Below are 27,673 nucleotides of genomic sequence, written 5' to 3' on the forward strand. Positions count from 1 at the left end.
GTAAGCTCCTGAAATCATACAAAAGGTTGCATTATATGAGATTTTCCTTAAGGGAATTTTCCTGGCTTCCATCAAGTTATTTGAGTGGTTCAGCTCCCACAAAAGTCAATGGTGACAGATATAAACGAAACTCATTCAGAGATCTGAATGCTGCTTTGGATCTAATCCCCAGAAAGATTTTTTTTTTTTTTGAGGGGATGCTACTCCCTGTGCTGGCACTGCCCTTGAGCTTTCTTGAGCACTATCACTTGAGACACAGCACCGCTTCTGGTTTTCTGTTGGTTAATTGGAGATAAGAGTCTTGCAGACTTTTCTGCCCAGACTGGCCTTGAACCACAATCCTCAGATCTCAGCCTTCTGAAGTAGGTAGGGTTACAGGCATGAGCCACTGGCACCTGGCTCAACAAGATTATTTCTCTTGTTCATTTTGCTCCATGCTTTTCCATTTTGCTTGCCACCTTTTTTTATTCCCACCAAATGTTCATCATGATTCTCTAACAGTCTCTGGCTGCCTTCCTCTACTACTTCTCTTGCCATTTGCAAGAGAAATAATGAACTTTTTATTTTCTCAAACACGTTTTTAAAAATAACACTAGACCTTTAAACTTGCTGTGGCTGGTTCTGAAATGTTCAGTGCCTATTATTACAATCCTTTTAGCTGCAGCTTAGATTTAACTTTTTCAAGTATCCTTTCTGCCCACCTCCTATTAGTGCTACTACCTCTATGGGCTTTCTGGCACCTTGCATAATTACCAAGTTGAGTTGCTTTGTAATTATCCTTTTATGTTTTGTCAGTGATAAAGCTTGAACTCAGGGCCTGGACTGTGTTCCTGAGTTTTTTTGCTCAAGGCTAGTGCTCCACCACTTTGAGCCACAGGACCACTTTTTTGTCACAGGACCAGTGGTCATAGGACCACTTGTGATTTTCTGATAATTGATTGGAAATGAGTCTTATTGGCTTTCCTACCCAAGAGGCTTTGAACCACGATCCTCAGATATTAGTCTCCTGAGTCTTTAGGATTATATAGGCATGAGGGTTTATAAATGCTCATCCCTTTTCTGTATTCCCTACTTGAGTCAAAGAACTCTGGGAGCTGGATGTCAGCCTTTTGTATTCATTTTACATTTTTATGATTTAAACTATCTTTGCTGATCTTATCCAGATAGCTTTGTGGCCATAATCCTTGGATCATCTGCCAGCATGAGAAAACAAGTGTTTCTAATGTGTTTCTCCGTTCCTTCTTTGCCAATCATTGGGGACACACTGGGATTCAAGTCCAGAAGGCATGTTCCTATGCAATAGCAGAACTGCACAGACATGGAGAGTCGGCAAATAGGAGAGCCAGCAGCCTTTTTGTCTCTCAGGGTGTGGACTTCAGTCCTCAGAATGTTTCACCTGGTTCATTTGTTTCACTCAAGGTGAAAAACAAAGGAGCAGATATTGAATATCATTCATTTGGTTTCCTTTTTGTGTGGATAGAACTCTGAAGTCATGTGTATAAAAATCACACAGAAATGTAGTAGCTGAATAGAGACTGGGCCTCCTGAGTCTCCACTACATTACTCCTTTCAGGGGATAAAACCAAACCAAAACAAACCCTCAATAAGAAAAAGTCAATTGTGTGGCCAAACTATCCTTCCAGGTATAAGCACTGCTCCATTGTATGTGTTGGAGGTATCTTAGGTTTTTAAAAACCAGATCAGGGCTGGAAGCATGTCTCTGAGATCAAACCCCAGCATAGGAACAAATTTTAAAAGACTGGGTGTGGAGGCTCATGCCTTTATCCCAACTACTTGGGAGGTAGCGATCACAATAGTGGTTTGAGCAAAAAACCACCAATAAGATGGGTCCCCTATAGTCCCAGCTATGGAGGGAGGAGGTGTAAGTGGGTAGATCAAGGTCTGAAGTTGATCCTGGCAAAACTTTGGATTCTATCTGAAAGAAAAAAAAAAAGCAAAAAGGGTTGGTATATGAATCTCAGATGGTAGAGCACCTAGCCTTTCTGCCTGCCTCACAAGTGTGAGGCTCAGAGCTTAAATTTCTTCCTTCTGTGTATGAAAAAGCAATGGAAATACTTTATTAGCCATAAAGTATTTATCAGCTGAGTAGCCCTAGCTACTCAGCCTCATTTATACAGTGAGTATGAGAAAAATCTCAGTCAAGATGCTTCTAGGTAGCTTCTGCTTTATCTTCATAAGTTTCAGGTCCCGAATTGAGGAAATGCAGGATTTTTGAATAATGCACGTCAAACAGGCATCCAGTTCTCAGTTTAGCAATTTTTTCTAAAGCAGGTGTAAAGGATGATTACTCCTTTCTTTGTGAGGTCTTCATTTATGTTTGCATTTCTGTATTGCCTTGAACAATTAACATGAGTAGTTAATATTAGGTATAGAAATGAGAAAACTTGAAACTGCTGCCAATCGTGTGGGAGTAAAATACTTGAAAGTATGAAAGGCCAGATTCTGTCATTTACAACTTACGTGTTCTAATCTAACCAACTTAATTTCTTTGGGTCTCATTTTCTCCTTTCATCAACTGTGGATAACAATACCTGCCTTGGCAAGCTTTCAAACTTATTTAGGTACATGATAGCTCATCAGAAATGGTAGCAGACCAAATAATTAAGATAATGATGGTTCTAATAATGATGATTACCACAAAACCTAATAGAACATTAAGTAGATAAATTAGACCTGTCAATTTTGGTAGTTGAATCCAGTTTAGTAGTTAATTATCTACTTTAGAACATTGATATTTTCATTTATTTCTAGCCTTTTTGTAATAACTTACAGTCTTTTTTTTTTTTGCCAGTCCTGGGGCTTGGACTCAGGGCCTGAGCACTGTCCCTGGCTTCTTTTTGCTCAAGGCTAGCACTCTGCCACTTGAGCCACAGCGCCCCTTCTGGCCATTTTCTGTATATGTGGTGCTGGGGAATTGAACCCAGGGCCTCATGTATACAAGGCAAGCACTCTTGCCACTAGGCCATATCCCCAGCCCCAGTCATTTTTTTTTTAAATGTACATTTGAGCTATCCGTTAAAATTGGTTAAGAATTTGGCTGAATGCTTCTTGGTTTATACCTGTAATTTGGCTACTTGAGAGGCTGTGATTGGCAGAATCATAATTTGAGGCCATCTGGGGCAGAAAAATTTACAACATATCTTCTCAGTGGAAATCTGGACATAGTAGTAGGGTGAGCCTGTGATCCTGGCTATGATGGGAGGCCTAACATGGGTGGACTGTGCTGTGCCCGGGTTTATGCCTAGGTAAGAAATAAGAGCTTATTTAAAAATTACCCAGTAGATGGGCTGGGAATATGGCCTAGTGGCAAGAGTGCTTGCCTCGTATACATGAAGCCCTGGGTTCCATTCCCCAGCACCACATATATAGAAAATGACCAGAAGTGGCGCTGTGGCTCAAGTGGTAGAGTGCTAGCCTTGAGCAAAAAGAAGCCAGGGACGGTGCTCAGGCCCTGAGTCCCAAGCCCTAGGACTGGCCAAAAAAAAAAAAAAATTACCCAGTAGAAAACAGGGCTTAAGGTTTGGCTCAGGAGTAAGAGCACATGCTTATTATTAGCACATATGAGGCCCTCAGTTCAAACTCTTAATACTACAGAAAACATTATACATGGTTATGATCTTGACAAGAGAAGATATGACTATGAATAGTACTATTACTGCTGGGTCATGGTGACATAAGTCTGTAATCCGGTCACTTGGGAGGCCAAGACAGAAGATCAAGAGTGGAAGGCTGGCATGGGCTATATAATGATAAGACCCTCTCCCACAGACAGAACAAAGAAAGAAGGGCACAAGAGCTAAGAGCATAGCACAAATGAGAGAACACTTGTCTAGCATATGCAAAGGCCTAGGTTTGCTTTGGGAGGAATCCAGCTAGATGGATGCTTGAATTACATAAAGGTGGTAAAGTGGTACATGAAGGCCAAAACAGTGGCTTGAGAGAAAACTACTAAAAGATGTTTAAAGAAGTGGCTCACACCTGTAATCCTAGCTACTTAAGAGGCTGAGATCTGAGGATCACAATTCAAAGCCAGCCCAGGCAGGAAAGTCCGTGAAACTCTTATCTCCAGTAAATTACTCAGAAAAGCCAGAAGTGGCACTATGGTTCAAGTGGTAGAGCTCTTGCCTTGAGCAAAAAAAAAAAAGCTCAGGGACAGCACCCAGGTCCTGAGTGCCTCCTGACTGGCAAAAAAGAAAAAAAGGGGGAAAAAGTTGAGATTTGATTCTTAAGAGAGGAAGAGGCCATTGGAAATGGTTAAGAAAATTAAGTCACTTTGACATGGTACAGAAATAGGATTCTTTCTCAGATAATTGCTTGGCTCTTTATTCTTAATAAATATGAGGAACATGGAGCAGGAATGGGATTGCTTCGCGTGAATTGTAGTTTGACATAGCCCTTTATCCTCTCCAGCTTGAAAATAAAGGTTAAATAATTTCTAAAGTTCCATTCTAGTTGAAGTACCAATATTTCTATATAGTGTTTCTGTTTATTCATGGCTTAACTTCCTGTAGTTTCCTTCTTCATCTGAAGTACAAACTATATTAGATGGAAAATTCTAAAAGTAAATCATTAATGGGGTTTAAGTTGTATGCCATTCTGAATCTCACAGTGAAGTCTAGTGCCAGGACCTGGATCCATCTCATGTCATTTGTCGACACTGTCTACTTGGAAGTCACTTAGTGGTGGCCACAGTCGTCCTCAGATCTGTGACCATATCACATGCATGTGCTCATATAACCCTTGTTTACTTAGTGATATCCTGAAATCTTAAGAGCAGTGATGCTGGTGCCAAAGGCACTGTGGAGTGTTTCTTGTAAATGAAAATCTTCAGTAAGGAAAGAAAAACATTCATGTGCTGAGATAGGTAGTAAATTACTCTTAATTTCTTACCATATCTAATTTATAAATTAAACTTTGTTCCAGGTATTCTTTTTGTTGTTGTTGTTGTTGTTGTTGTTGCTTTGGCCAGTCCTGGGGTTTAAACTCAGGGCCTGGGTACTGTCCCTCTACCACTTGAGCCACAGTACCACTTCGGGTTTTTTTTTTTTCTGTGTATGTGGTACTAAGGAGCCCATGGCTTCATGCACACTAAGCAAGCCTCTACCACTAAGTCACATTCCCAGCCCCATCATAGGTATTCTTATATAGGAGAAAGCATGGTCTATATTGGCTTCAGTACTGTCTAGTCTCAGGTATCCACTAAGGTCCTGGAAAATATCTAGGAGGGGCATACTGTAATTAAAGCAGTCCTTGTAATTTCATGTAGTGACCTATAATGACGGTGGATGTTAAGAAACCTTCATTTGCAAGTTTTTTTTGGAAACTGGCTATGGTACTATTTCCAGAAACAACTTGGAAGGTACCTGGGATTGTTTTTCCTCTTTTGTAAAAAAATATTAGTTAAGCTTTACCTGAAAGGGGGGGGGAGGAGGGAGGAATGAGGGAGGAGGTAACAAACAGTACAAGAAATGTATCCAATGCCTAACGTATGAAACTGTGACTTGTCTGTACATAAGTTTGACAATAAAAATTTTTTAAAAAAGCTTTCCTTGAAAGAGCCATTAATTTCTTTCCTTCTGTAACTTTGAAGCTCACTCAGCTATCTCCCAGGGATACCGTGATCCACTTGGCTTCATCTGAAAGGGTGTGCTGCCTTTGAGGAGTGGACAGATAGCTGCCATCAGTGGTTAAGTCCTATTCTCAGAAGACAAGGGGGCCCTTATTTCCCCTAATAATTCTTCCGTTTTATTTTGTTTGGGAAGTAACAGAACAGTCAGATATACATGGCTCAGGACTACCTGAGTTTAGATCTTCATTTTTTGGTTAGGAAGTACAGCCCAAGTAGTATATAGCGCCTAGCTAGTAAAGTACAAATCCCTCAGTACTATCCTTCCCCCTCCCCTCCAAATATATAGTTTCCTAGAATATCAGATTCACGTTTTTAAATTTTTTTCCTAAAGAAATACCATTTTCTTCCATTGCAGAAGGGAAATACTTTTCCTTCCTGTTTTTGTTTTTGTTGTTGATGATGGTTGCTAAGCCCAATTTCCTCCTTTCTCCTATGTTTTTCCTGCCTAAATGCCTTAGACAAATGCCCATCATACCGTTGTCTGCTTATCCAACGAGTCACTCCTTAGAGATAGACCAACAGTCTTTCCATTGTCACTCTAAAAATGGTGTAGACCATTTTCCCCATTGTTATTGTTAGTAGAATTTAGTTATTTAATGCATATGATGGATATGAACATTCTAGAGAGGTAGCTTTGAATCTTCTCAATTTGTTCTCTTTAGTAATGGCTTGCTTATCCAGTCTCTGTTGTGGAGTCTTATTTCTAGACAGACAGAAGTCCTGAGCCAAGGGGTCTTATTTCTAGACAGACAGAAGTCCTGAGCCAAGGGATCTGCCTCTGTGCTTAGCCAGCTGTTTTTATTTTGTTTCCCTCCCTCCCTCTTTCCCTTTTTCCCTCCCTTCTTTCCTTTTTCCCTCCTTCCCTCCTTCCCTCTCCTCCTTTTCTTCCTTCTGTGGTTGGCATTAACTCTTCTGCTGCTTCTTACTTAGTCCCACTTGTTTGTTCCATATATAGCCAACTTTTCTTTAGCCTTCAATTGTATTTGGAATTGATTTTGTGACTTTGCTATATTGTACCTGTTGTATATGGGAAAAGAAGCAAGATCTATATTAATCTAAAAAGAAACAGTTGGCATGACTTAAAACAGTTAGCACATTATCTTCTCTTCCACATTAGTCAAATTTTCTATCTCATGACCAGTGGAAAGGTGTAGCTCTTCAAGGGACCGTGAAAGTCAAACTAGTCTCAAGCCTTTTGGAAAAAGATATCCGCATTAAAAAACAACAACAACAACAAAAAAAAACAGTGAGTATATTAGCATATAATTATACCCAGCACTAGCACTAGGGAGACAGAGGTAGGAGGATTATGAATTCCAGGCCAGCCTGGGCTATTCATAGCAAGACCTGCCACCAAAAAGATAAAAGAAGGAAGTGGGGAAGGGAAGGAAGAAAGAAATGTCAGCTTGATGTTGTGTTGGCTTCACATCCTACCACTGTCCAAATCCTACTTCTGACTTCATGGCTCAGCCTTAGGCACACATTTCACATGACTTGGTTCCTCAGCGCTTTTGCTACTTGTTTCAGGTAGATTCTTAGGAAAGAACAGAGCTGGGGGCTGGGGAGTAGACACATTTGTTGCCAGCATTCCTGTGAGTGTGGGGTGGTAGATGACCAGTTGAGCCCTGCAGTACTTGCTCACTGTTCTGGAGGTAGGGACAGGAACAGCTTCTGAGAAGTAGAGGTAAAATTGTGTTCTGAAGCCTAGTATGGCTTCTTAGTCACAAATTTCCAAAGCATTTCCCCAGTGGAGATGCCTCGTACAATAAGCTGTCCTTAACTAGATCATCTGAACTCAGCTAGTGAAACTTAGAGGACAGTAAGTTATTTTGGAAAATCAGGTTAAGATTGTAGGTCTTTGTGATTATGACCAGCAAAAGGAAAGCACTACTCTAGCAGGTGTAGAGGTGTTCCTGAACCATGGATTTCTCTCTAGTCAGCAGACAGAAGAAAAAGCAACTGAGTTTTTGAGTTAGGTTGACTGCTTTCCAGGATTGGCCTAGGAACTGTCTTTACTGCTTTGTTATTCACAGATTCCCTTTACCTTAGCTTTGGTCAGAATGAATAGTAAAGCTGAAAACGGGAGGAATGTGTACATCCTCAGCGGTGCCTGTTTTCTGTTGCCAGTTTTCCAATGAAACGGATAAATATTCCAAGAATTGCTTTCTAAAATGAAAGAGAACCAAGGCCTGATGTGATTGCTCATGTAATCCCAGCTACTTGGGATATAGAGGCAAGAGGAGGATCACAGAGTCCAGATCAATCTAGTCAGAATTAGTGAGATCCTATCTCAAAAGCATTAATACAAATAAAAAAGCTGGGAACATGTTTCAAGTGGTAGAGCCTTTGCCTAGAGGCCCTGGGTTCATAGCATTATGGGCTCTCTCTCTCTCTCTCTCTCTCTCTCTCTCTCTCTCTCTCTCTCTCTCTCTTTCTCTCTCACACATACACACACACAAATGAAGGGAAAGGAGGACAGAGGCAGAAGAGGAAATGTCAAGAAAGATAGTGGATCCTAGAGGTGTTCCTAAACTTAGGACTCTGAGTCAATCGTTTATATTAAATATTTAAGGCTTCTATTGGGTTTGGTTTTGTGAGGTTTTTTTCTGTTTGCTTTGGTGGTACTGGGTTCTGAACTCAGTCTTGTGCTTGCTAGGTAAGCAACTACCACTTAAACCACATGAAGATAGCATTAGGAATCTCAGTGAAAGCTGTTGATTAATCGAGGGATAGGAAAATAGAAAGTTATTATGAACAAAATGTAATGTATACATGTCTGAAATACCATGGCGAAACCTCTTGGTACACTAAAACATCCCAAAACAACAACAAACATGAATGACAGGAAAGTGAAATAGAATAGACTGTTGTGGGAGAGAGGAAGGTCTAGCAAAGAGGTAAATGAGAATGGATATTTGCCTACAGAATAGTGAAATCTGTTGAAATTGTTTAAAGGGGGAGTTAGGGTAAGGTATAAGGGTGAGAATAGGTATAAGTGTGGAAATGTTGGAAGAAAGCCCTCTTTATACAATTAATATATGCTAATGAAACAACTACAGTGCTTTTACGATGGAATAGTTAGCTCAAATACTGTTGGTATTATCAAAACCATGAATTTAGGATTATAGTGTGTTAATACCTCAAGAATTAGTTCTGTTCTCAGAAACATGTAGAAGTTCATAAAACTGATAAGAATGGTGATTCAGTGTTTTTGTTTTTTGTTTTTAAACTAAGTATATGACACTTTTTTTATAAAACATTATACTTGAGCAAAAACTTCTTTTTTTTTCTTTTTCTTTTTTGCCAGCCCTGGAGCTTGCCTCAGGGCCTGAGCACTGTCCCTGGCTTCTTTTTGCTCAAGGCTAGCACTCTGCCACTTGAGCCACAGCGCCACTTCTGGCCATTTTCTATATATGTGTGTGGTGCTAGGGAATGGAACCCAGGGCTTCATGTATACGAGGCAAGCACTCTTGCCACTAGGCCATATTCCCAGCCCTAGCAAAAACTTCTTGTATGAACACATTCAGGTGAATGCCTTTAATCCTAGCTACTCTGGAGGCTGAGATAGGAGGATCAAGGTTCAAAGCCAGCACAGGCAGGAACATCCCTGTGACTCTTAACTCCAACAAAGTACTCAAAAAAAGCCAGAAGTGGAGCTGTGGCTCAAGTGGTAGACTTAAGCAAAAAAAATACTCAAAAGACAGTGCCCAGGCCCTGAGTTCAGGCCCTAGGACCAGTGTACACATGTGCATGCACATAGACATAATAAAACAAATTGAGTAGAATGATGTTTTACTGGTGCCATGAACAAACAGTGTAGAGGAACCCTAGTGTCACACATGCTCCTGGTATACTGCCCTCAAGAGTTAGGGAAGTTTGCTCATGTAGACATTTGTTCCAGGGCTAGGAAGGTGGCTTAGTGGTAGAGTGCTTGCCTTGCATGCATGAAGCCCTGAAAGCCAGAAGTGGTGCTGTGGCTCAAGTGGTAGAGTGCTAGCCGTGAGCAAAAAGAAGCCAGAGACAGTGCTCAGGTCCTGAGTCCAAGCCCCAGGACTGGCAAAAAAGAAAGAAAAGAAAAGATACAAACAAACAGACATTTGTTCCGATGTATGGCATCAACCACTAGGAGCAATAGAGTGGGAGGACTGTGTACAAGGGTAAAGGGACTAGTCTCCTTCCCTTCTTACTGTATACCATCATTTGTCCTGTTTTGATCCTCTGGATAGATAAACATGTCTCTTCCCCCCCCCCCTTTTTTGCCAGTCCTAGTGTTTGAACTCTGAACCAGGATACTGACTTTGAGCTTCTCTTCCCCCCACCCGCACCCCCCTTAGGCCAGCGTTCTACCACTTGAACTACAGTGCCACTTTTGGCTTTTTCTGAGTAATTTATTGGAGATTGAGAGTCTTACAGACTTTCCTGCCCAGGCTAGTTTCAAACCATGATCCTCAGATCTCAGCCTCCTGAGTAGCTAGGATTACCTGCACCCTGATGATAAACATACCTTTAGAGCAAACTTCATGGGCTGAGTATATCATATTGATTTAATTGTCCATAAAGTCCGATTATCCTGTGCTGAAAAAGTGCTTTAAGTATGAGAGTTGGCAAAAGGACAAGGGAAAAACAAGAGCCAGTGTGAGCTATAGGACTGATTGTTCCCATCAGCTGGAGTTGCTATCCATTCTCTTACATCTGGGATGGACCCCTAGGGCAAAGCTCTTGAATTTAAGCTTTTGTGTATTTGTGGAGTTTGTCCATTAATGTGTATCCAGTATCCTGCTCTTTGAAACTACAGCTTGTGATTTGTGCTACTTGCCCGTGAGGGAAGGGTGCATATGTGTGTGTGCGTGTGCACACACTGGTACTAGACCTAGTGTTCTCTTACTTGACCTTTTCACTCAAGGGTGGTGCCCTACCACTTTAGCTATGCCTTCAGTTCTAGCTTTTGATGATCAGTTGGAAATAAGAATCTCTGATATGTCTGCCGGGGTTTTCTTTTAAACTCAATTCTCAGATCTCAGCTTCCTAAGCAGCTAGGCTATAGACATGAGCCACCAATGCCCAGCTGCTTGCATGTTTTTAAAAAGTTGCAGTCATTTTGTATACTTTTTTTTCCATCTCTGCCATAAATATTTTCCATGTATTTGAGGTATTCAAATTATAACACAAGTTACATAATTAGATTAAAAAACACATTTTCCCTTTATTAATCATTTAAGTTATATCCACTTCCTTGGGGTTTTATTTATGTGTTTATCTTCCTTTTTGGTTACTATAGAAAGTACTAGAACACGCATCGTTATACATAATGTTATTTCCCTAAGAGAAATTTCCAAACAATAAAACTTAGTATAAAAGGGCATGATAATTTTAATGGCTCTTTCCTTACATATTTTTCTTTCTCAGGGAGCAATGTTGTTGTTTTTTTTAAATACTGCTACTGGTATAACCAGATAACTCCTTAAAAGCAAAACTTTTACATTTAACATAGGATTTGTCCTTGTTTCAGAGGGGTCTTTCTCTTCTTCAAGCCCCATCTAGAAGTGATTGGCATTTCCCTGTTAAGGGGACTTGTTCTTTTTTAAAGTTGAAGGAAACATTCACTGTATTGTGTTGCTCACTTTATAAGCCCTGACTTGTGTGTGTCTGTCTCAATATAGAGGTACCAAATACATTTTTTTTTGTGAGCTTTTAAGTCCTTCATATAAAATAAGAATAACAAAAATGGGGCTTTCAAAATGTTTTTTGTAGATTGTTGTAGCAATAACATGAAGCTTGATATATTCTTCTTTTTTTCCCCTTTCTCCTTTTTTGATAGTACCAGGATTTTAACCTTAAGGCTTTGTATTTACTTGGCTTGCTTGCTTAAGCTGGTGACTACTACTTGAGCCCATGCCTTTAGCCAGAATTTTTTTCTTTTTTTTTTAATATTTATTTATTGTCAAAGTGATGTACCGAGGAGTTACAGTTTCATACGTAAAGGCACTGGGTACATTTCTTGTACAACTTGTTACCTCCTCCCTCAGCCAGAATTTTTGTTGGTTATTTTGGAAATGAAGTCTTGGGACTTTCTGCCCCAGCTGGTTTCAAATTGACATTTCCAGCCTGGCTCACCCCTGTAATCCTAGCTATTCAGGAGGCTGAGATCTTAGGATTGTAGTTCAAAGCCAGCAGCCTGAATAGGAAAGTATGTGAGTCTCTTACCTCCAGTTAACCACCAGAAACCAGAACTGGCACTGTGGCTCAAGTGGTAGAGCACTAGCCTTGAGCTGAAGAGCCCAGGGACAGTGCCCAGGCCCAGAGTTTAAGTCCCACGACCCATTAAAAAAAAAAGAGAGACTCTTCTTATTAGATAGGATTACAAGCATATATCACTGGCACCTCACTTGCTGTACTAATTTTAAGTATCCTGGTGTGCTTCTGGTTCTTCTGCCCATTTACAAAAATAAAAATATCAAGAAGGTAAAGAGAATATGAGGTGGAAGGGAACAAGAAAGAAAGGAAGAAATCTGACCTTTACTTAATCTTTTGACAGATTTTTTTTCCTTTTAAACATTTTTTTATTAAGGTATATTATACAAAGGGTTTTCACTGTGACATTTGTGTTCATGCACATAAGGTACTTTAATTATATTCATCCCCTAAGTTACTCTTTGTTCCCCCTCATTTTTTTTTGGTTTTCATTGGGTTGTATTATTGTATTTTCAAACATATCTACAGTGTATTTTGATCATATGTACTTATAGCAACTGTCCCTAAGTTTCCATAGTACATGTTACCTCAATATGGTTTGGGACCTGAACTTGTGATCTTTAGGTTAACCAAACTTTGTGTCTTATCTTTCACAGTGAACATAAAGATTCTGAAAAGAAACACAAAGAGAAGGAGAAAACCAAACACAAAGATGGAAGCTCAGAAAAGCATAAAGACAAACACAAAGATAGAGACAAGGAAAAGCGAAAGGAGGAAAAGGTACAGAGTTTTTCACTAGAGGACAAGGGATGCGAAGTATACTTTCATTTTGCTTACTTTCTAAAGTGGGTGGTAGAATTACCTTTGTTTCATAGTTAGAACCCCTGACCTTAGAATGCATAAAGAGCTATTGTTATCACCTGGTTTTCTCATAGCGCAAATCTATCCATAATGTTACTGCATTTATTTACTCTGTTACCAGTGGGTTAGTGGAGAATATAGTTTCTAAATATGTCAGTTTTCCTTATTGGGGAAAATTAACTCAGTTTTTGAAAGATGATCTAAAGCTTTATTAGTTTTATTTTGAGTGAAAGATTTCACTTTTCGAAAAAGCAATGTTGGTAATGGCTAAATTCAGACATTATGAAATAGGTAAAAAGGTGAAACTACCTCCTCTTTTTACCCTGAATTTCCTGTCCCCAATCCTTCCCTGAAATTACCACTAAATTATGTGGTTTTTTGGCCAGTCCTGGAGCTTGAACTCAGGGCCTGAGCACTGTCCCTGGCTTCTTTTTGCTCAAGGTTAGCACTCTACCACTTAAGCCACAGCGCTACTTCCAGCTTTTTCTATATATGTGGTGCTGAGCAATCGAACCCAGGGCTTCATTTTTATGAGGCGAACACTTTACCACTAGGTCATATTCCCAGCCCTATTATGTTTTGAATCTTTCCAAAAGTATGTGTATAGATTTTGAAAGACCTAGAGTATCTTACAAGACTAAAAATGGAGGTTTGGAGGAGAGGAAAAGTGACTAAATCAAAGAAGGAAGGGAAGTAGACTATTTTGTTGGATTTTAGCTTTTGCTTCTCATTTTTTCATAGCCAAAGGCAGATTCTTGGAGAATGTATCTATCTGTTGAGGAAATGGATACTACTACTAAAGATAAAAGAATTAGTGTTTTTTGGGTTTTTTTTTTGGTCCTCGGGCTTGGACTCAGGGCCTGAGCGCTGTCCCTGGCTTCTTTTTGCTCAAGGCTAGCACTCTGCCACTTGAGCCACAGCTCTACTTCTGGCCATTTTCTGTATATGTGGTGCTGGGGAATCGAACCCAGGGCCCCATGTATATGAGGCAGGCACTCTTGCCACTAGGCCATATCCCCAGCCCCAAGAATTGGTGTTTTGAAGAGAAGTATTTCTTAGTTAGTTGGCCAGTTTGCCTTAAAACATTAGCTGGGCACCTGTGGCTCATTCCTGTAATCCCACCTACTCAGGAGGCTGAGACTCACAAAGCCAGCTCTGGCAGAAAAGTCAGTGAGACTCAAATACAATTAATTAACCACCAGAAAACCGGAAGTGGCGCTGTGGCTCAAAGTGATAGAGAGCTAGCCTTGATTGAAAAGGTTCAGGGACAGTTCCAGCCCTGTGTTCAAGCCCTACAACCAACAATAACAACTAATAATAATAAGTCTAAAATGAGTCTTGAAAAGACAGTAAGTTCCTAAGTTCACTTAGTTTTACTGACTAGAAGAGCTAACCTAAGATCAGTATGCTCCAAGAGTTGATGTTAAAGATTCTCAAGTAGCTAAGAGGTTTCTTTGTGTTTAGTTATTTTTGAAGTATACTAATCAGTTTCTGTTGTTTTACCTTTCAGATTAGAGCCTCTGGGGATGCAAAAATTAAGAAGGAGAAGGAAAATGGCTTCTCTAGGTAAAACTCTTCTGCTCTGTTGGCTTTTTTCTGGGTAACCAGCGGGCCAGCTATCAACATAGCTGGTGGTATCTGAGCAAACACTGACCTGGTCACCTTAATGGTTCTCAGGAAATCAGCAGTGAGAAGACTTGAGTCTTGCCAGTTAATGAGACTGTCCAGCACACTTTCTTAGAGGATTATTTGAAGTAGAGAAGGTTGACATTAAGAGATTGTTGTTGTTATTATTATTATTATTTTGCCAGCCCTAGGGCTTGAACTCTGGGCCTACATGCTGTCCCTGAGCTTCTTTTGTTCAAGGCGAAGTGCTCTGCTACTTGAGCCATAGCACCACTTCTCGCTTTTTTGAGTAGTTTATTTATTGGCAATAAGAGTCTTATGGAGTTTCTCACCCGGGCTGGCTTCAAACTAAAATCCTCAGATTTCAACCTCCTTAGTAGCTAGGATTACAGACGTGAGCTACCAGTACCCGTAGTGCTGGTCCTGGGGCTTGAACTGGGCCCAGGCAGGCCTTGTCCCCAAGCTCTTTTGCTCAAGGCCAGCAGTAATCCACTTGAGCCACAGCTCTACTTCTGGCTTTTTTTGGTGGCTAAGGTAAGAGTCTCAACAACTTTCCTGCCCAGGCTGACTTTGAACCATGATCTTCAGATCTGTTTCCTGAGTGGCTAGGATTATAGGCATGAGCCACTGACGCATGGAAAAAGTACCTTTTTAACGTTCAAATTGCACCAGGCACTGGTGGCTTGAGGATCTCTCAGTTTGAAGCCAGCTCAGGCAGAAAGTCCATTAAACTTCCTCTCCAATTAATCAGCAAAATATCAGACTGAAGACGAAGCTGTAATGATAGAGCATCAGTCTTGAGCAAACGAGCCAACTGAGATTGCCAAGGCTCTGAGTTCAAGCCCTAGAACTGGAAAAATAAATAAAAGTGTAGATTGCATTGATTTTTAATGTTTTCACAAGGCAGCTTCTTTTTTAAACATTTAATTCCAGAATATTTCATCACTCTTCTTTAGAATTATAGTAGAGGTAATTATGGAATTTCCTTTTGAAAAAAAAAATTACCTAATCAGATTTCTTTTGTAGAAGTTTCCTTGACTTAAATTTTAGGAATGGGCATAGATTTAGGTAGAAATATATATTGTGTGTTTCCTTGAAGTAGAAAATGCACACAATCCTGAGGCCACTTTTTCTGTACTATTTTTTACTTTATTTTCTTCATCAGCTCCCTAAATAAGCCCTATGTGTTTTTCTAGACTAAAAAAAAATTTTTTTCTTTACTTTTGCATCATATGTTCTGTTCTCATTTTCCTATAAAATGGGAATCAATTTGCTACGAATTGTTGGAAGTGTTTTCATTAGTGACTAGGCAAAGTATCTTGAGAGCTTTGCTTCCTTGAGACTTTGTAATTTTCAGTTTTGTTTGATAAAATGGTAGGTCTATCAGACAAAGAGACACAGATGCCCTCTGCAGGCATATTTTGTAATTGGCCTAGGAATGCAGAGTAATAAAATTCAGGAAGCATTCCAGCTGTAAGCTACCCTAAGAATTCTGATTTCTTAGATAAAATGACAAGTTCAGGACAGCTAATTTCTGCCAGGAGACTCCTAAGATGTTTCCTAAGATAAAAGTATATTCTTTAGGCTTAATAATATAGTCGTGAGTTCATTTGCAGACTTTTTTGGGTTAGAAAGTTAGGAACACACCATTCTTCTACACATTGGTCTCTGATTACTTTGTTACACTTGCTTGCTAGCTTGTGTATCTCTTTGTAGAGAATCAAGATGCTTCACTTCTGGTAACTATTATTTCTTCAGGCCTAGTAAGTAACTCTTCTATGTGTTTCTAACTTCACTCATGACAATTCTAGGTCTAGCATTTACTTTAAACTAATTGGATAAATGCCAGTGCTTATTTCTTTCTGGCCCCTCATGGTTTTGTTAGTGGTTTGAGGTGGGAGGAAGAACAGCTGTAGAAGGACTCTTGGGTTCTAGTGTCTGTGGGGTTTTTTTTGTTTTTTTGTTTTGTTTTTGTTTTTGAATGGTACTAGGGTTTGAACTCATGAGCTAACATCCCTGGCTTTTTTTATTTTAATCATTTTACAGATCAGTCTCATGCTTTTGCTTTAGGCAGGCCTCAGACTTGTGATGTTCTTAGGAATCTCTGAGTGGCACCTGGGATTGATTTGTTGTTGTTGTTGTTGTTGAACTTGTTTCTTTTCCTTTATGTTCCAAGATAGTCATTGAACTAGATTATCTTCTTATATTCAGAAGACAAAAATCTTAAAATATAGCAATAAGGTACTTTTTTCTATAAATACAGTAAGTAAACCTAATCAGGAAGATTACTTATTGAAAGGCCTACTACATTAGACATAGAATGACTTCAGTTTGCTCTCGGCATCCTTGTTTATTTGCACTTCACCTTGTTTTTGTTGCAACTTTGTCAGCTTAGCTATTTTTCCAAATAATTGAGTATATATGTTGTGACCAGATTTTTAGAATTTTTAATTGGGCAACTCCTTGTTCGCTGTATTTTAGTTTTACAGGGCTAGAATTGTTAGATCAGACTATTTGTGAGGTCCGCTATATAGTGGATCCCTTCTGTAAGTCAAATTCAAGAAAACAATGCAGGTTTATCCCTCTGGTAGTTTGAGTCCTACGATACAGTAGGAAAGAATTCTGACTTGGAATAAGGAGCTGTCATCCCTAGTTCTTAGGCTAACTGTTGATCTGTAAAGTAAGGACAGTACTCCCTTCAGAAGAAATGCTCATGGAAAAAAAATCTTTGTAGTATGTACATATGCTTGTTTTGTATTATTTAATATAAGTAGCAACTTGTTCTTTTTTTTTTTTTAGCCCACCACGAATTAAAGATGAGCCTGAAGATGATGGCTATTTTGCTCCTCCTAAAGAGGATATTAAGCCATTAAAGAGACCTCGAGATGAGGATGAGTGAGTAGTTATTCATTTTGACTTTCGAAAACAAAAAATAATCCTTAAAGTATGCATGTGATATCTGTCTCCATCACATACAGAGAAATCACATTAATTGGAGTTCATGCATTTGGTGTTTGTCATTAATGGATTAGGTATCTGGTTTGGTTTTGAATTATGAGAAATAGGATTTTCTAAGAAAATAAGTATTTCTGAAGTTTATGTGGAATACAAGGTTTTTTCCTATTTACAAGACAGTACTATAGAAATTTCAAATAATAAAGAATTCATGATAGTTTTTTTTTTTTTTTTTTTTTTTTTTTTTGGCCAGTCCTGGGCCTTGGACTCAGGGCCTGAGCACTGTCCCTGGCTTCTTCCCGCTCAAGGCTAGCACTCTGCCACTTGAGCCACAGCGCCGCTTCTGGCCGTTTTCTGTATATGTGGTGCTGGGGAATCGAACCTAGGGCCTCGTGTATCCGAGGCAGGCACTCTTGCCACTAGGCTATATCCCCAGCCCTCATGACAGGTTTTTAAGTCACTCTAAATTTATTTATTGTCATCTCCCTGCCACATGAAGATTTCTTAGCATCGGTTTCATCCTAAGTGAAATTTCCATATATAGAGTTAATAAAGCTGCTTCCTTAAAGGAGTTTGTGTACCTTTCCCAAAATTACCTAGTGAAATTAAATTGTACTTGTTATATTGGTCTTGTACAGTTGGCCACATTCCAGGAATTTGCAATGGATTTATAATAGAAAGTAGGTGGAAAGGGAAAGGAGAATTTCTTTCCTGTGAGGTACTGCTAGACGGTAGGCATTTGTGCTGTGCCTTTGTTTCCCACACTTCGAATTTGTAAGTCTTTCATAGGGAGGTCTGTTTCTCTTTGCAATATACAACCCCACTTCCCTCCCAGGCCTATGTTTGGGAGTATAAGTTGGTTGTTTTGCTCTTATAGTTGAACAATTGATGTTCCTTTGTCTGGATATTTTGGCTTTCTTTTGTCCAGCCAAAAATAACAGCAGTCATACTTGACAAGGTTTCTAAGAGTTTGGAGATCCTGATCCTTTGGGTCAGAATTCTTGAGTCATAATTGCATTAACTCCATACTTATGTTCCTCTTTCTAGTGCTGATTATAAACCTAAGAAAATTAAAACAGAAGATATCAAGAAGGAGAAGAAACGAAAACTAGAGGAAGAAGAGGTTAGTAAAAAGACTTAGGTTGAGGCTTTAAGTTTGAAAGTAAGAGTTTTTGTACAAAACAGCCTTGAAGGTGAATCAATTTTAAGAACATAGCTTAGTGAGAAAATACTGGTATTGTTTGTTTTGAGATCTCGCTGAGCTAGATGCCAGTGACTTGGCCTGTAATCATAGTAGCTACATAGGAGTCTAAGATACAGAAGATTGAGCTTCAAAGCTAGTTGAGGCAGAAAAGTCTGTGAGACTTTATACACAAAATAACTAGTAAAAAACCAGACAAGTTCATCTCAACCAGAAGTGATTCTGCTCTTAGCCTTCCTGGTGTCCAACCATAGCTTTGCTCCTAATGAACATTCTTAGAGAAATAATGACAAAGAGAAAATATTCATAAAAAGAACATTTTGGCTTATAACCCTGAAGAATTTTCTCTAATTTTTTTTTTTTTAGTGTTTTCTTATATCTAACAAAGCATATTCTTCATTCACTTTGAGTAGCCATTCCTTTTTATTGAGTGCCTCCTTAGACAGAGAAATCCAGGCTCTTAACCTTGTCTCCTTTCTATCTGGCCCTGTATCTTGTGCCTGTCTTCATCTTGTTCCTCTTGAGCTCACCTTGTTCCAACCATACTGGTCTCCTTTGTTTCCCATTACAAACTCTCCTGTGCTTCAGAGCTTGATGTAGCACATGCTGTTCCTTCTTTCTGGAACACACATTCTTCCCGCCCTTCTTCCTTTCTGGCTTATAACCTTTCTTGAAAAAAAAAAAAATCTTAGTTTTAGTTCAAAAAATTTCCTAAGGATTCTGTCTGATGTTTGTATAGAGTTAAGGTATAGAATAATATGATTATTCCATTTGATACTTTTGATTTCTGGTACTAAGAAGCCATCAGAAATGAGTGGTGTGAATTCACAGGTACTTCTAAGAGAAGAAGGGTTTGGAGATTAGCTGTTGTGATCAAAATGGGCTCACCAGCCCAAAGTAAATAGCTTGAAGTAAAAGCAGTAAAGAAAGGGATAGTAAGGGCAAGGAATCTTGTAACAGTATTATTTAAGGTGGTGCATACCTGCAAACTCAACGCTAGGGATTCTAAGATAGAATTGTGAGTCCAAGGTCAGCCTGGGTTACACAGCCAGACTCTGTCTTTAAGAAAATGTGTTGTTTATAATAGCAGTAGTAAGAATAACATTAATAATACTTCTTGTGTGCTAAATATTGTTCTATATGCCTAATATGTCATTTTGAAGTGAATATCCCTGTAATATTCCTACTAGTATCCTCATTTGGCAGATACAAAAACAGTATAGAAAGATTGCAATTTATTCAATCGCTCCTGGGTCAAAGAGCTACTGAGTTGTAATGCCAAGATTTGTTCCTTTAAGTCCACAAGGGAAGAGAAAAAGGTTCACGAATGAAATTATAGTTGAAATGTTAATGAGTAAGAAAAAACAGATAATCAGATATTGAAATTAGAAAATTGTGTGTAGGTTTTGATAGTCTGCTCTAAGCAGAAGTTCAAGTTAATGAGAGGCAATCCAAGGAGTTGAAAGTGACTACATTGAGTAGTGTTATGGTAGCTAGTCATTCCCCTTTCATATAGATGATTAGTACAGACTAGTAACAGTTTACATTTCAGCTCTTCATGTGTTTATTGCTTTTATGTTGTTAATGCATTTATGTAAAAAATAGTATGTAGAACTTATATGCTGACTAACACTCAATAGTTTTGTTTTTGCCTTCCTCTTTCAGGCAAGTTTTATTATAAAGTTTCTACATGACTTGAATTTAAGTCTAGCCCACCATAGATAAAGCATTTTGGGGCTGAGAATATGGCCTAGTGGCAAGAGTGCTTGCCTTGTATACATGAAGCCCTGGGTTCGATTTCTCAGCACCACATATATAGAAAATGGCCAGAAGTGGTGCTGTGGCTCAAGTGGCAGAGTGCTAGCCTTGAGCAAAAGAAGCCAGGGACAGTGCTCAGGCCCTGAGTTCAAGCCCCAGGACTAGCAAAAAAAAAAAAAAGACTTAAGAATTTTGATGTCTAAATGCATGCTTTTCTTCATGTGTGTTGTGGAGAAAAGCATTAGTGAGAGGCCTAAGACTCTTAACACTGTATAATTATTCACAGACAATAACAACTTGATTCAACAACATGAACTTATTAAAAGATATGTTCTTTTTTAACTAGGTTTAGTGTACAGTAATTCATCAAACCTTCCTCCCCACCCCCCCCCCCAAAAAAAAACCCAACTGTACTGGGAATTGAACTTGGGGCTATGTTTTTGCTAGGCAAATGCTCTGCCATTTGAGCCATGACTCCAGCTGTTGATTCAGATAGGGTCTACCAAACATTTTGCCGTGGGCTGGCCTTGATCTAAAATTTTCTAATCTCCTCAGGAGCTATGATTACAGGGTAAACTGCCATGCAGGCATGGCTATTTATTTCTCTACTTACTTTAGGACTGTGGCCCATTGGAAAAGAGAACTGTTGAGTTTTGACCTCATGGGGGATGGAAGGGAACAACATTAAAACTGCAGACTAAAAGACTGAATTAATAGTGTGACAGGAATCTCAGATGGCAAAATCTGCCATGAAACCTTGCTTGCTGGCTGTGTGTTTTTTGTTTCTAGAAATGGTTCTGAAGTCTCTCAGTGACTAACTATAACAGTTGGAGGCTTGGAAACAAACATACAGTATAGCCTATATCATCATCATCATCATCATCATCTTCTTCTTCTTCTTCTTCCTCCCCCTCCCCCTCCCCCTCCCCCTCTTCTTCCTCCTCTTCTTCCTCTTCTTCTTCTTCTTCTGTTTGTTTGCCAATCCTAGAGCTTGAGACTCAGGGCCTGAGCACTGTCCCTGGCTTCTTTTTGTTCAAGGCTAGCTAGCACTCTACCCCTTGAACCATAGCACCCCATCTGTTTTTTTTCTGCTTATGTGGTGCTGAGAAATCAAACCCAGGGCTTCATGCATGCCAGGCAAGCACTCTACCACTAAGCCACATTCCCAGCTCCAGCCTATAATTTCTTGATGGGACCATCTGCATGTCTATTTACAAGCTAATGAGGGAATGTCTTAACTGGAAAATATTTCTCTTGCTGTAGTATGTTTCAGCCTAAATAGTAAACATTATCTAATTAAAGCGATCCTCTAATATCTTCTCCTCAAAGATAGTACAAATGTGTTATTTATTCCATTTAAATTGACTTATGACTGATACATAAAAATATGAAAATTGACATATGTGAAATAATTTGATGTTTTGTTATATGTTCTACTTAGACATTTATATTCTTCATGCCAGTTTCTAAGTACGTATGGTACTATTAGCTTTCTCCTTCTACCCTAAGTCATTTACTTCTAGACCTTAAGTTTGTCTCTATTTTTATTGCTGTTTGTCCAGTCATTCTCATGAGTCACGTTCTGGGTTTTTTGTTTTGTTTTGTTTTGTTTTTTGGTGTGTGTGTGTGTTTGTTTTACAAATATAGGCTTTCATCATGGTGAGTAACAGCTAAGTATCCAGCACGTGACAGAACTATTTCAAAGGTTCTTGCTTATAATCAGAAGAGACCAAACCAAATTGTCCAGACAATTTTTCACAGCTCTGTCGTTTTGCATTTGATTTTAATATGGTTCAAAACCACTTTCCATTGCTATATGAAACTTTTTGAGTAAAGATTGAAGTTATTTTAAATAGGCAGGACTGAAGACAAAAATGTAGGCATTGAGATTTTGTTGAGTGTAACTTCTGCTTGTTGATTGTTAAGTTTTTGTCAGGATGTGTCGGTTGTGATTTATCTTCCTGTATTGATAAATTGTGCCTGTTTAGGTTTGATGTCCTTTTATTGTGCCTCAATGATCAGCTTATATGTATACTCACAGGAATCAGTATTTATTTGGGGATCTCCTAGATATTTTTGACTACTTTGCATATATAAACAGTGATAGAAGTACTCCCTCACTGTCTCAGGAACTTACTTTCCAGTTGAATTCTAAAGATCTAGTGTGTGTCCTACCTGTGCCTATTATTTAATATTTGTAGTGGTTTAGAGATGAGCAGTAGACTTTAAGGAAAATACACTGGGATCACTTGCTTTAGCAGTGCTTTTTGGACTCTTGCCCTGTTATGCGTTCTTTTGCCTGAATAATAATTCATCAGAGTTTGAGGGGGGAGGTGGGGAATACTACTCTGCTGTGAAGTACCATAAATTTTTATTCATCTGTCAAATGAGAGGATTACGTACACATAAGATTCTCTCTGTGTCTAACATTAGGATTATAGTTTTTCCTCTTAACGGCTCTCCAAAACTGCTTCCAGAGTGTGATCAGTCCTTATTTAAGTGTTTTCTCATCATGTTTCTTTGTAGGATGGTAAATTGAAAAAGCCCAAGAATAAAGATAAAGATAAAAAAGCTCCTGAGCCAGAAAACAAGAAAAAGAAACCGAAGAAAGAAGAGGAGCAAAAGTGGAAATGGTAACATCCAAGCACAAGCACTGGGTTAAAATGTCAGCACTTTTATTCCATAAGGAATTCAACAAGAAAGTTGAATTTTCAAGATTAATAGCCTGACATTTTAGGGGAAATCTCTAGGATAGCATTTGAAATACAGTGTTCCAGGTCCTAATGAAATAATTTATTACTACTTCTATACCTATTGGAGCTCAATATTTGATTATATCTATTAAGCAAAATAAACTGGAGAAGTAGCCTATTTCCAAAATGGAATTTAGCATTTGAGGAAAGTGCAAATGCATTTATTTAACTTATTCCATTTAAATGTATTTTTAACTGATACACAACGATCAAAATTGTACCTGTTCCGTGGGGTAATATGATGTTTATATGCATGTGTACACACACGCACATACATATACACATTATATCGTTTAAATCAAATTAAACATCTGCCTTATCAAATATTTCTTTGTGGTGAGAACTTTGAATATATTTGTAGCTTTTTTTTAAATGTACAATTTGCGTTTAATATGACAAAGGATTCTACAAGTCATATTGGAAAACTGCCTATTATTAAAACAACAACAAAACTGTAAGAACTTGGGTAACTGTTTATAAAATTGTAGACTACTGAAGTCAGTTGGGTTTGTGTGTGTGTGTGTGTGTGTGTGTGTGTGTGTGTCTTTTCTACTTTTTATTGCTTTCCAGGCAAGTATTCTACCACTTGAGCCACACACACCCTGCATCCTAGAGAAGATTTTTTTTTTTTTTTGATAGTAGGGCTTTCCAATTAGGGCATTGTTCTTGTTAGGTGCTCTTCCACTTGACCCATGCCTCCAACCCTTTATGTTTTCATTATTTCTCAAGGAGGTTCTCATTTACTTTGCCCAAGCTGGCCTGGACTGTCATCCTCCTATTTATGCTTCCTTGTGGCTAAGACGTTAGTGTAATGACACAGTGTTCACCTTTTTATTGGTTCAGATGGGATTTCTAAGACTTTTTTGCCTGGCTGGCATTGAATTGCTATGATCTTTTCAATCTGGCTGCCCACATACCTAGGAGTACTGGCACTTCTTACCCCTGTACCCAACTCCTACTGAAGATCTTTTAAAACAAAGTATAGCCAGAACCAATCTAATAATAGACTAGTCTAATAGGAACAATTATAATCTATCCTTAGCACAGTCTAATAGTCTAATAGTTCATTTAAAGCAAGCAAATGGTTAATGATTGAACTTAGGAAATCATGGCATAAAGAAATAATATATCGTTTTTATAATGCCTCTCAAATTGGGAAGGAATAATAAAAATATTAAGCTAGAATGGAAGCTGAGAGTGAATGTGAGAGTTAAGCATTCTTCACTGCAGGAGTGAAGATTCAGTCTTTATGCAGGGCAGAGTAGCTTGTCCATTGTACACCTTAAATTTTTGACTTTTTAATGATTATTTTTTGACATCTTATATATCTTTATTTATTTATTTATTTATTTTAATTTTTATTTTTTGGCCAGTCCTGGGCCTTGGACTCAGGGCCTGAGCACCTTCCCTGGCTTCTTCCTGCTCAAGGCTAGCACTCTGCCACCTGAGCCACAGCGCCCCTTCTGGCCGTTTTCCATATATGTGGTGCTGGGGAATCGAACCGAGAGCTTCATGTGTAGGAGGCAAGCACTCTTGCCACTAGGCCATATTCCCAGCCCCTTATATATCTTTAATACCCATAATACATGGTTTTTATTTATGTTGAAAAAATTCAAGAAATCCAGAGGTTTATGAATTAGAAAATAAAGGGCTCCTTTACCTTTTTTCTACATTTTCATTTTCCTGTAACTGTTTGGCATGTGACTTCCGGATTCATTTGTATCTATTTCTCTATGATTTACATTATGTAGAACAGTAGTGTCTCCAGCAGATCTGAGGGAAAGGGAAAGAGAAATGCCTGAAAAGTGGCCAGGGAGCGAGCAGCAAAGCAGACATGCGGCTATACAGTGACTATTGTATAGTTGGCTACTGGTGTGACATCTTAAAGTGAAAAGGGAAGTGTGGAAAAGGAATCACGGGCTTTTCAGAAGTCATTTAGAAAATGAAAGAATATATATATATGTTGGTTTTTTTTTTGCCAGTCCTGGGGCTTGAACTCAGGGCTTGAGCACTGTCCCTGGCTTCTTTGCTCAAAGCTATATCGCTCTACCACTTGAGCCACAGTGCCACTTCTGGCTTCTCCTAATATGTGTGGTGCTGAGGAATCGAACCCAGGGCTTCATGCATGCTAGGCAAGCACTCTACCACTAGGCCACATTCCTAGTCCAAGAATATATGATTTTTGTCCTCCTAGTTTTTATTTCATTTTCACTTTAGAGCCAATCATTAGTTTTCAGTGAAGTTTCCCAAAAAATTTTCACAAAGCAGTGAAAGATTTTTATGATGTTTAATAGGCAGTGTTTTAAAATATAAAGTGATTGTGTAAAGGAAGGGTTGTTATTGGGAATTCTAAGAATGATAAGTTAATGTCAGTCTCTTGCATCTTTTGGGGTCCCATGCTGGGTGCTCAGTTTAGTGTGTGTTAGATTTCCTTGTTTTCAGGCCCTGTGTTGACTGCCTCCTTTGTTCAGAGACCAAGGGAGATAGGCCTCTCTCCTGGTCCAGCCTGTGTGTGTAGAGTTAATGCCTCATAACTAATTTTGTTTTTGCAATTGAAATCCTTATCAATGTTATCCCCAATGTTATCACATTAATTCTGAGAGAACATGACTTTGGTTTTTCTTATGGCTTAAGGGGAAAGTAGCTGCTCTTTAAACATGGTTTGTTGGAGGGATTATTTGCTACAGAGAAACTGCATGCTTTTTCTCAAGTCTGATTGTTGAACTTTGTGAGTTCTCCTCAGGCACAGTGCTTGATGGCACACTTTAGGAATGGAAAATAGGAGTGTGCAGGCTTCTAATCAATAGTTACTGGCTTCTGTTTGTGAACTGAGGTCATTGCTAACTCCCACCAGTGGCCTAGTTGGGAGCATTACTACCACTCTTGCTATATCCCATTAAAAGAATTAGATACTCTACCAATTAGGCTAATGGGCAGAATTTCTGCCTTCCTCCTAAGTCAATAGATATGTTTGTTTGTCCCAACCAAAAAAATACAATTTACTCTTACACTTATTTCTCTCTCTTTGGTAATTGTGTGAATGGGAAAACTTCATGTCTCTCTGGTTTTCTTCACTTAGACCACATTTTCCTCCTAGGAACAGTGGCGCTTAGTCTCAACCATGACAATCTAACCCAGATGACCCTAATTTCAACTGCTACCTAGCTGTAAGATTTCAGTTTAGTGTTGGCTTAAGTATACTTTTGTGTTAAGGTTGATCTGATAGAAGCAACTCCCAAGATAATTCTAACCAAATGATTCTTAACCAGGAGACTTAGATTTAGGAAATTTGTTGCTGTTAAGTGTGACTTAAATTGAGCTTTGAGCTGCAGAGCAAAAAAAAAAAAAATGTATGTGTATGTGTGTATTTGAAGAAGTTTGGAGTATAATGTTGTAAGGAATTCATTTTGAAAAACCAGGACTCCTGAATACTGTCAGTGGTAATGATTTGTTTGTTTGTTTGTTTTGCCAGTCCTGAGCCTTGGACTCAGGGCCTGAGCACTGTCACTGGCTTCTTTTTACTCTGCCACTTGAGCCACAGTGCCACTTCTGGCCATTTTCTGTATACGTGGTGCTGGGGAATCGAACCCAGGGCTTCATGTGTACAAGGCAAGCACTCTTGCCACTAAGGCCATATCCCCAGCCCCAATGATTTTCTTTTAAAATTTTAGAAATGTAAATTATTGATAGTCCCCAAATTAGACAATTTATATGTAGCCTTTATTATTTTTCACCTCCCTTTTTTTTTGGTGGTACAGTGCCTTGTGCTTGCTAAGGAGTGTTCCACCACTTATGGTATCCCCCTAGCCCTCCTTGCTTTAGTTATTTTTCAGATAGTCTCAGTTTTTCTCTTTTTCCCTCCATTATTCACCAGAGCAGATCTGTACCCTAGTCCTTCCATTTTTGCCACCTACTTAACTAGGATGACAGGTATGTGCCACTAAGCTTAATTTATTGATTGAGATGGGACCTAGCTGTCTCCTTCTGGTCTCTACTTCCCAAGTAGCTGGTGTGAGCCACTATACCTTGATCTTTGACTTTATTTCTGAACTTCTATAGATTGTAGGAATTTTATAGTGTATTGGGTGGTGTTGGATAACTCCAAGGAAACTCGGTTTCAAAACAGTATGTAGGGCTGGGGATATGGCCTAGTGGCAAGAGTGCTTGCCTCCTATACATGAGGCCCTGGGTTCAATTCCCCAGCACCATGTATACAGAAAAAGGCCAGAAGTGGCGCTGTGGCTCAAGTGGCAGAGTGCTAGCCTTGAGCAAAAGGAAGCCAGGGACAGTGCTCAGGCCCTTGAGTCCAAGCCCCAGGACTGGCCCAAAAAAAAAAAAACAGTATGTAGAACTTACATGCTGACTAACACTCAATAGTTTTGTTTTTGCCTTCCTCTTTCAGGCAAGTTTTATTATAAAGTTTCTACATGACTTGAATTTAAGTCTAGCCCACCATAGATAAAGCATTTTGGGGCTGAGAATATGGCCTAGTGGCAAGAGTGCTTGCCTTGTATACATGAAGCCCTGGGTTCGATTTCTCAGCACCACATATATAGAAAATGGCCAGAAGTGGTGCTGTGGCTCAAGTGGCAGAGTGCTAGCCTTGAGCAAAAAGAAGCCAGGGACAGTGCTCAGGCCCTGAGTTCAAGCCCTGGGACTAGCAAAAAAAAAAAAAAA

At 39.1% G+C, this 27,673-nt stretch overlaps 1 protein-coding gene across 1 annotated transcript in view; it reads left to right on the forward strand.

Annotated features, from left to right (window-relative positions):
• Top1 (DNA topoisomerase I) overlaps positions 1-27,673 on the forward strand; it is an 88,961-nt gene that overhangs the window by 32,967 nt on the left and 28,321 nt on the right. Inside the window, exons 4-8 of the mRNA XM_048349323.1 lie at positions 12,499-12,622; positions 14,214-14,269; positions 17,129-17,224; positions 18,332-18,407; positions 22,770-22,876. Of these exons, the coding sequence (XP_048205280.1) occupies positions 12,499-12,622; positions 14,214-14,269; positions 17,129-17,224; positions 18,332-18,407; positions 22,770-22,876 (459 nt within the window). The remainder of the gene's footprint in view (positions 1-12,498; positions 12,623-14,213; positions 14,270-17,128; positions 17,225-18,331; positions 18,408-22,769; positions 22,877-27,673) is intronic.

Source organism: Perognathus longimembris, chromosome 6, assembly GCF_023159225.1.
Source record: "Perognathus longimembris pacificus isolate PPM17 chromosome 6, ASM2315922v1, whole genome shotgun sequence".
NCBI classification, from domain to species: domain Eukaryota; kingdom Metazoa; phylum Chordata; class Mammalia; order Rodentia; family Heteromyidae; genus Perognathus; species Perognathus longimembris.